We start from the raw sequence: 10,487 nt of genomic DNA on the forward strand, positions 1-10,487 counted from the left end.
TAGTTTTGTTCAATCTGTTAGAGTATGAGGCTGCAGAACCAGTTAGATAAGCTTTTCTGTTGACCTCTCCCTTTAGCAATAGCAGCAGGCTGATAGTTTAGATAGATATAGTGTGATGGAATAAGCCTTGAGTCTTAAGAAGTTTCTCTATAGAAAACCACCAGCTCAGAGTTTTAAGAAATTGGTGGACCTTCTGGATATTCTGCTTTGACAATGTTCTTGTTATGCAAAATTGTTCCATTAGTAAACCTAATTTTTGGAAACTCACATACTTGAACAAGAAGATGTTTATCATCCAAAGAGTTAATTTACCCTCCAGTGTGGTTAAGTGGCTTGTATATTGTTCAACTGAAACTGGAATTGTATTGTATTGTATTGTATGGAATTGCATTGTATAACATGAGTTCTATATATTGTGAGGGCTTGCAGCTCCAAATCAGAACTCAGTGCAGCTTCTAAAGGAATTTTCCATCATTTCAGCAGAATAAAGCTTTGCTCTTTGCCATTTGCCAGAGTCTCAGCCTGATCTGTCACCATACAGATTTTTCCTCCACACCCCATTTTGTCATACTGTAACAACAAACTTCAGATTATTTTTTTCACAGAAACACGGAGCTTTTAAGATAGAGAAAAAATATGTAGTCTTTCCAAGATATTTACAGCAGCACACAGGCCAGCGATAAAGTTATGGGGAATTATGTAGTAAAGTTAGGCTATAAGAAAACATCCCTTAATGGGGACTGAATCTGATTTCACAACACATTTTTACTATCACTCCAAACCCTTATAAAATAATTTCAAATTTGTGGCTGTTACATGGCAAATTGTGAAAATGTTCAAGGGGTATGAACAGTCTTATGAATAAGCATCATATATAATAAAATAATTTTAAAATTTTCTGTTGTTGAAGCTGTAGCTCATCATGTGTGACAAAATATTTATTCATTGGTACAAACTGTTCACATCTAAAGGAATTTAATCATCATTTCAGCAGAATAACGTTTGTGTGATACTGCTCTAATAAATTAGGTGTAATCTATTACTATGCATCTAGGGTCACCTGTAAACAATAAATATGGCAGCAAAACAGTATAGGCAGTAGTAGGCTTGCACCATGCAATGAAAACCAACCCTAGAAAATGATACTCCATCCTTGTCACTTCTAGTAATCATGCAAATAAATATACAAAAGAAAAAAAAATTACTTATAGCAAACATTCAGCAAAAAATATGGCAAGGTATAGAAAATTACAATTAAACTGGGGATAAATTTTGTAGAAAATGTAAAAAACATGATGATAACAGAGGAAAACAGGTTTTGCATGAGAGGCTGATTAGCATTAGGTTAGAGTTAAAATGAATCCTGTGTGCATAACCTGAGGCAAAATGTGAAAAGCTAGAATTTGGGTAAATCAAACAAATAATATTTGTATGTTCTTAAGTTTTAAAATTTCTTAAAAGAATTACATCATTTTAACCGTTAGCATAAGAAACCTGAAATACTTACTTCTAGATTTCAGAAATGAAGATACAAACTGAGACTTGTTACAGAAAAAATATATACATTATTGATTATATTAATTCCAAAAGAAACTCCAAACACTAACAGTTTTAAAGTCAGGTATTTGTGTGTCCTTGGCAATCAGGTATATTAAGTATTGATTTTAGATTCTTTTTAGGTGAAAATAATCTGCTCTATATGAATCTCTGCAGCAAACTCCTTTCCTTAAGCAGCATGGCAGCATTCTGGGGTCTCAGCCAAGCTGAACACAAAGATGTCATTGAATCATAGTCACAGTAGTTACCTTTATACAACACCACCTGTGTTTTACAGAGATATGGTTTGAGGCATGCACACTTATAGCATTCGGCAAAAAAACCACATATATTTCTGAAGGTTGAATAAATGTTGGTTCTAAATTTCCTTGAAAAATATGATGACCTTAATTTTACCAGCAAATACAAACCAAACTTCATAGACAAAATTTCTCGAGGAGCTCATAATGTAGTCCATCCATCCATCCATTTTCTGTTCACCCTTGTCGCTAATGGGGTCAGGAGGGTTGCTGGTGCCAATCTCCAGCCACGTTCCAGGCGAGAGGTGGGGTTCACCCTGGACAGGTCGCCAGTCTGTCGTAGGGTATCATACTGTAGTTTAACAGCTAAATCTCTTGTTCAGGCAGCATGGTGACAGAAATAACATGTTATTAGAAAAGAAGCTTCACTTAAAGCCTCTCATTCACTAGGAGGTAGGAAATCTTTGGCTGGTGCGAGGAAAAGCCATCTGAGATAAGTGATGTTTCATATATAGTGTTTTCTAGATTAGTTTAAAACCCTTTAAAATCACTTTTTTTAAAGTTCTGAGTATTATCATAGACATACACCGAGGAACACAGTGTATGAATGCTCCTCATGGACACAAGAAACTATTGTTTCACTTTACCTGAGTAAGATTTCTAAACTACTAAAACACACTCCATCTGTTAAAATGAGACCTTAGCTGTCTAGTCCAGTTTCAATTATAATATTAGTAAATATTTGTGAATATATGATGAATGTCCCAATCTGATTCTAAATATCAATAATCAGTATAGGAGCCCTAGACTGAACTCTGATAGACAACTTGATATAATTTAATGTCAGTTATACCCCTACCAAAATGTGCAGATGTGTTTGCATGGGTTCATTTTTAAACATATTTTTGTTTGTTTTGTATTGCCTGCAAACTTTGTTGTACATTAATCTGTCCAGCAAATTAATTTGTTAAACATTTTACAATTATATTAACAATTAAACAGAAGTTGTGTTGGCTGCAGTAACTGTCTGTATGAGCCATGTTTATGAAGCATATCAGTTTGTATTTTTAATTTCAAATAAAACGTAGTTCATTGGAACTGCACAAAATTATGCAATGGGCAAAATTATCCTCAAGACATACAATAAAAACAGAGGAATCATGTTAAGATAATCTTATTACTACAGAAAGGATCTCAACATAAAAACCTTGTCATCAGAAGCAATGGTTTGAATTATATTAAATTTTTAATAACACAAGATAAAAGCTATTAGATAAAACTATATCAAAACATTGAAGCAATTTTCCCATTTAACCCTTTGTTCAGGTTGCTGTAGTGTCCAGAAAATTTATGGTACATGAGTTAAGTGAGACAGAATGGATTCAATGGATTGTTTTAATTCACTTTGAAAGGGGAGTTGTCAGTCATTTACACTGATTTTATCAAAAGTAATGATATTTCAGACTGGGGCCCTTTATTGGCAGTTGATACTCTTAACTGACTTAGATTGGTATTCCCGGCCACAGTTATCAGTATTTTACTGTAAATTAGATTTTTTTTTCCTTTTTTTACAGTGTACTGCAGAGGCTGTTCTAATATTAATATCACACTTTAGTTTATCTCTGAAAATGCTATAATCTTAAATTAAAACCATAAATCTCATACAGTGATCACTGAAAAATTCTGACTTATCAGATATTTGACTAAAAAAATACAATGGCAGAAAGTGCCAGTTTATCAAACTGAGATGCCAGTTAGATAAACTCGAATCGCAGTGTGCATATGAGGTATTTCCTTTAAAGAGAGGCTATCTGTTGGTAAGGTTAGGCACATGGTTAACATGGTGCTTGTTGCTTTGGTTTATATGTATGTATTTGTTATACGTACTATTTTTTTTTTTATGCGACATTTCTTCAATCCTGACCAGGGTCTTTCTACATGTAGCTTGAATATTTTTCTTGTGAATACACAGATTCTCCCTGGTTTCCTCTCAGAGGACAAAGCCATGCATGCTAAGTTGTTTGGTCTCAAAAATTGCCTTTCAGGTATGAGTGTTTCTGTGAATGATATTGTTTGTCTCTGTTTTCCTGCGATGACCTGCCAGGCTGTGCAGGATGCACCCTACCTCATTCCATGCCTCAGTCTTTGTAGAAACTCCACTTTATTATGAAAATTGTTTATCCTCAAGCAAACTGACAGACTTATTACTCAGTGTCTTTTCATCATCCACAAATCTGTACCCAAACAGCTTCATAGTAGGACCGCACACCTTCTGTACAACCTGAACCAGCGTAAAGGGAATGCTAGTCCTCCATTTGTCCGCCTGCTCTGAAGAGTTCTTCTGTGTGGAATATATTCCACTGGCTCCCTCTGTAGTCTGTGTGTTCCTGAGGATCCACTCCCTTGCTCGGGAGCTGAAAGGTATCCCTGTAAACTTGTACATCTCCTCGGCCTTCTGCATCGGGTACCGAGCAATATCCTCATAACGCACCAACATGTAGCGCCCCTTTAGCCATTGGGGCTTGCTGAGTCCCAATTCTGCAGATATCCTAACTTGGTCACAGTTTCCTTTTAGCCTCTTCACCTCGTCGTCGTCTTCAGGCACCTGTCCATCCTGTGCCCAGGCTTTCCATGTCTGGTATTTTGAGGGAAAGGCCACCATGCGTGAAACTAAGATGGCTCGTGGATCTCGAACCAGCTGGATAACGGCGACGTTCAGGTGGGGGTCCTCCACCAAGGGCTGCAGTGTGTCCAGCTGTCGCACACGGACCGCCTTGATGGCATGGTGTTGTTTGGAGAGGCAGGACTCAGATGCAAGAGTCAAGTTCAGTGGTCCACACTGGCGAATCTTGCAGTGATACCTAAAACAATACATACTTTCATCAGACAAATGTGTTTCAGAGAGTTGGTTCTGAGTTTTAACAGGGAATTTAAATGATAAAAAATAAGTTTACTAAATTTACCGAAAGTGTTTGTTAGTTTAAGAACACCTTGAAAGAATAAGTTCAAGGAAAGTTATGCTTTTGTAAAGCACTGTAAGGACAAACACAGTAAATATAATTACTAAATTCATCCATCCATCCATCCATTTTCTAACACCCTTGTCCCTAGTGGGGTCAAGAGGGATGCTGGTGCCTATCTCCAGCAAAAGTTTTGGGCAAGAGGCGGGGTACATCCTGGACAGGTCGCCAGTCTGTCTCAGGGCAACACAGAGACATACAGGACAAACAACCATGCACACACACTCACACCTAGGGAGAATTTAGAGAGACCAATTAAACTGACAGTCATGTTTTTGGACTGTGGGAGGAAGCTGGAGAACCCATGCATGCACAGGGAGAACATGCAAACTCCATGCAGAAAGACCCCGGGCCGGGAATCGAACCCAGGACCTCCTTGCTGCAAGGCAACAGGGCACCTACATAATTACTAGAACCTTTGTAAAATTCTGTTTAAAAAGAGGCATTAACAGTACAAGACATTTCAGATCCCTTGTTCTACCATTCTGCAGCTTCAAAATTGGTTTAGTAGTATTTGGACAGTACCTCTCAAAAACATCTTTGAGTGCAGGAGTACAAACAGGTTCTTCACAGAGAGCTAAACTTGACTCTCTGCGGAAAAGATTAGGGGTGATGTGGTTCTGCGGTGATGGAGAGATAAACTTTTCAAGGGGAGAGAAATTACAGAGGAACAGCGCCTGAAGGATGTCCCCATAGATTCCTGGCAAAGCCGTTGAATTGTTCACCTCTGCTTCTGTGGCCAACAGGCGCTCAACATGCCACAGAGGTTCAAACAAATAAAACATTGTCTCTCCCTGTTGATTGAAAAACTCCCCCACGAACGATGATCCTGTCCGTGTGCTAGCCATGAGCAACACATGCTTGCGACCACTGCTGCTTCCTTTTACATTTATTTCGCCCGTTTCATCCACTTCTTTCTTTTCTAGGAGGTTTGCTTGGTTGTTTTTTGTAGCGGGTTGTTGGCCAAGCAGCACTTTTAGAACATCCACATAATCTTTGGATGCTGTATTGTTGTCATTCTGAGGAGTCTTTGGAGTTTGTTGTGGTATCTGCCTTTGGATCAGCTTATCCGAGACCCTGGTAAAAAAAAATATATAATTGAGCATGAAATGTTAAAATGTATGAAACATTATCTGTCACAATGCAACTACAAATGTCCATGTAATTAAATTTTTAATAGAAATTTAGTCAGATAAACCAACAACTAATGCAAAGAAGTAAGAAGTAACTCATGCCCCAAGACCTTTAGCTTCTGATAAATACTCTCCCTGCCACACTTATCAGTTTAGTCCCATGATGATAGTTGTGGTCGTCTCAATAATACATGCCTTACTCTTATATGACTCATCAGATAACAGCTACTTTGGAGTTGCACCCATCAATCAGCCAAAGATGAAGATTAAGCAATTTTCCCTTCATCAGCTTCCATTGGTGATAACTTGTTCGATTACTGAAAAGTGTTTTTTTCTAATTCATTAAATGCATCAAAATTAAGAACCCCCATCTTTTATTGCATCAGCCAACAACATGTTTCTTGATGCATTTTAGAATTTAGTAAAACTCAGTTAAAGTTAGAGGCAAAAGACGTTTGGAATCAGCCAAAAGTCAAATTGACAGCTGAGATGTCAAAATAGTTAAGATTTGTAAGAGCTAGTAAAAGCCTCATTTCTGCATCTCTACCATGTAAATAAACACAAAGTTCAACAATGGGGTGTTGACAACATTACTGGCAGGTCAACAGCAAACCTGAAAAATCCAGACTTTTCAAGACTGTAGCAACCCTGATAAATGGCTTTTTCAACATGTGATGCTGCAGTGTGTAGTAAGAATTACAAAACAGTAAAAACATAGTTTTACATCCAGGCCAGATGTGAATGGGTTAAGTAATATTCAGCAGTCACTGGACCCTGATAGTGTGGTATGCTGGTATGCAGACATTGCTGCACAACCCAGCAGGAGTTATAAAAGGGGGTAAATTCAGTTCTAAGAGCTAAGTACAAACTTTTATATTAAAAAAAAGTTACAATTTTTCTAGCATGGAATATTAGAGCTGATAAATAGCAATCAGTACTGTTATCAAACCAGGTAGGCTTTACAAAAAATAACCAATAATGGTTTCATTTTCCAAAAAATGTAGCTGACGTGATGAAATAAAGGAGGATCTCATTCATAGAATCACAGGGATAAACATTGCAGTGTTTTAGTTTACATTAATTTATAATAATGGTGAAAATAATTTTAATCTTTACTGAAATCTGCATATTTGACACTTCTGTACATTGTGTGCAAATATTCTGGTTGTGATGTAATAAGATTCCGACAAAATTTATATTTTTCAGATATCCAAAAGATGTGTTCAAACATGTGGTTTACTGTCACAGTTCCAACGACTGAGAAATAAGGCACACCTGTTTCCTGCTTTGGTCACAGTTTTTTTTTTTGTTGGTTTGAGGAGGATATGAAATTCTCACAGACATGGCACTTCTAACTGATGGCATCATGTGCAGATTTCACAGAAACCCTGATGCATTTAGATTTGTGTAGAAAACTTAAGCTTTCACTGCCTAAAGACAATGTAAAACAGTCCAATAACGTGGAAACAAGAGTAGCTATAGTTGATGGTTACAAAAAGTTAAAAAGAAAAGATATAAAGGCAGAGAAATGGGCCTTTTACTAATGAAGGTAAATACCCAAAATGACTTTTTGGAGTAATCAAAGTGGAATTTTATTTTTTATGTTAGTAGACTCAACAATTTTTCTTGAAAATATGACATTGCAAAAAGTTTGCAATAGGTTGTTGATATATATGTATATTTTTTTACCTTGATATGATATTGCTTTCTTTTTCGATGATGACCAGGGCCACAATGCAGATGAAGATGACTGCATACTTAGTCCTCATTCTTGAGTCCTGGTTTTGGAACTGGAGCTCGAGAGTCTAGTCCTTGTTTTGGTTGTATGTAGAGACTACAGATTCATGCTGCAACATATTGAAGATATGCTCATTAATTGGACAAAGATCACAATTGTCTTATATTCCCTTGATCTGTTTTGATTAGTAATTAACAGATCAAATGCAAAAAAAAAATACTTTTTTTTTAAATTCAGTAAATGCACTACGAAATCCAAGCATTTATGGTTTATATTTATATTAACTGACAAACATTTGGGACATACTATTATCGCTATAAGAGGATATGCTCATATTTATTCTGCTGTCTATTAGATATCAACTCTAGGGAAAGACCTGAAGCAGATTTTCAGGAAGATGTTTATTTTCCACACTTTTGCTTGAAATTATGATTATGTTATGATTAACATTTACATTTTTGTGACTCTTCCTTCTTTAACATTTCACTATATCTCCAGAACATTCCATTAACTGATTTCTTTTTCAACTATTAACTTTATGACCTCTCTGTTCTTTGTCCATAATGGATACAATTCGCTGAATAATTATGTCTGTGAACTTTTGTCTAGTTTGGTCAGAGTCCTTGAAAAAGCTTGCAACTTTGCTTATAACTTTTGATCTATTGGTTTTATAATCTTTTTAAACTGCCTTGTACTGCAATGTGCCATATTTCAATCATATAATTGTTTTTTTTGGTGTACATATGATTTACTGTGTATTTATAGAATTTAATTAAAAACATGTTTCTTGCAAAGTTCATAGAAATCAAATTTGTTGTAATTTGGTGCACTAAGCATAAGCTGAATTTAATAACTGCAAAATGGCATGTTTTGCTCTAAATCCATTGTATCGTTCCAATGAATACCTATACAGATCTGTTATGTTTCCTTTCTGTAAAAAATGGTCAACAATGTCTAGGTAGTTATCTCCAACATCCAACATTTTCTAAGTAAATATTAAACCCAGGCTGTAATAAAGGCATGTCTCAACAATCTTGCAAGTAGTTGATTTCATTCAAATCTTGAAGAACCAGTTCTTTTGAATAATATTCCCACAGTTGAGAAATGGTGTCTACTGCCAGAAAAATTATGCCCTGAAGCTAAAAGTAGTCCAACCTTTGTAGTAAATCATTTTTATTGCAGTATGAAAACATATTGACAGTTTGATGCATTGAGAACTAAATACACTCTTAGTCCTGCCAAGACAATTAATAAGACATCCACAACTTTCCAGTAGTTTCTTAGTAATTGATAGGTCTTTAACTCTATATCACCCAATTATCGTAAATAAGTTAGCCACAGCCACAACCGGGAAACGTTTGAGCAGACACTCCTACATGAGTCACTGGAGTACATCTGAGTATCTCTTCAAGCAGAAACACATATCACTGTTTCTTATCTCTCTACAAATTACATTAATGGCTGCCTTCAGAGCACTGGAGAAGCATCTGTGGGGTTACCGAAAGCTGTCAATTATCATTTCTGAAAGCTTTCTGTTCAAAGAGTTTTTGAAGACTTTGAGTGACTGTCAAATGGTATACATGAAATAAAGAATGTGATTTTATTTAAAACCACTTGATTCATTTTGGATGTTATAGCACTGCTATATTGACCAACAGCCACCATGTGAATGTGGCGTCTGTGTTGTTCAATATCATGCAGTCGTCGAGGGGGAGGGGGCGTCCGCTATGTAAATACGGCTTGATGACTGACTACTTTTATACTGTTCTGTCTGGGAAAAAAAGAGAAAAGTTTAAAATTGAATCTAGTTTAGTCTATGTCAAATACTGGTTTGTTCTAAGAATTATATACTATATCCTTCTGCTTTCCCTTATCCTTAGATCTATATTCAGTACATTAAGATGAGTATAAATTCCACTTATGACTACTATAGAAGAAGTAAAAGTTATGCAGGCTTTATCAATATTTAACATCTGAAACGCTTGATATGCGAACTAATGCTTATTAAGCTCTCCGCGTCCGAGGCTGTCGCGCTTCGTGTTTTATTTTCGACCAGTTCTCTCACTCATTTCCTGTCAGAAAAAAAAAACAAAAAGCAAAAAAAAAAAAAAAAAACGCATGGGACTTTTTTTTCTCTTTCTTTTTTAGGTAGCGGGTTTAACAAACCTTCAGCAGTGCAGTCGATTAAAACGTCCCTGGTCCTGCACAAATTCCCGTCTCCTCGACGCATCCTGCAGCTTTGTCTTCTCCGTGGCGGACACACTGCCTCATTGTATTGCATGTGTGCTGGGACGCGGGCTCCTCTCCTCTGCCGGATGCAGAGTGCAGGCATCTACAAGAAGCTACCCCCCAGGCCAAATTAAGAGAGAGGAAGGTGGACCGAAGAAGCCAAAGAGACTTCTGATTTTCACCTGACGTATTAGGCAAAACGCCGCAATGCCTTCGAGAGCTTGTTTTCAGATTTATGTCTAGAAATCTCAGTAATAAGAATTTTAATTTCTACTCGTAAAGAATCGTAGAGCCGAAATCAGATTTTTACTTACACCGTAAAAAAAAAAACACATAACTTCTATTTCACTCTTATTGAGCTAAATTTTGGGTATGTTTCGAACTGCCTTTAAAGCAAGGCTGTTTATTAATTTGCTTCCACTATAGCTTGATGATATTTTTGACCCACTTTCTGACAGAAGGTGTTTCTGAGGATTGTTTGTAGGTCTTGGTCGGATATGCCTGTTCCGCTCACATTTCAGTGTTTTGTAATAGCAACTCTTAGATGTGTAAACTCCTGTTCCTGAGCCTT

At 36.6% G+C, this 10,487-nt stretch overlaps 1 protein-coding gene across 2 annotated transcripts; it reads right to left on the reverse strand.

Moving 5' to 3' along the window:
* Positions 1 to 2,815: 2,815 nt before the first annotated feature.
* On the reverse strand, positions 2,816 to 9,984 carry chst3a (carbohydrate (chondroitin 6) sulfotransferase 3a). Of its 2 annotated transcripts, XM_044137444.1 has the most exons (4): positions 9,854 to 9,984; positions 7,639 to 7,796; positions 5,342 to 5,893; positions 2,816 to 4,657 (listed from the first exon to the last, which is right to left on the reverse strand). In XM_044137444.1, exons 2-4 carry the CDS (start codon positions 7,716 to 7,718, stop codon positions 3,961 to 3,963), a joined length of 1,329 nt encoding a protein of 442 aa, XP_043993379.1. In that variant the 5' UTR covers positions 7,719 to 7,796; positions 9,854 to 9,984; the 3' UTR covers positions 2,816 to 3,960. The 2 variants fall into 2 exon arrangements, with proteins under 2 accessions (XP_043993379.1, XP_043993380.1); XM_044137445.1 differs by lacking the exon at positions 9,854 to 9,984 and having other exon boundaries at positions 7,639 to 7,823.
* Between the last annotated feature and the right edge of the window lie 503 nt (positions 9,985 to 10,487).

Source organism: Gambusia affinis, linkage group LG13 (genome assembly GCF_019740435.1).
Source record: "Gambusia affinis linkage group LG13, SWU_Gaff_1.0, whole genome shotgun sequence".
Classification (NCBI taxonomy): Eukaryota; Metazoa; Chordata; class Actinopteri; order Cyprinodontiformes; family Poeciliidae; genus Gambusia; species Gambusia affinis.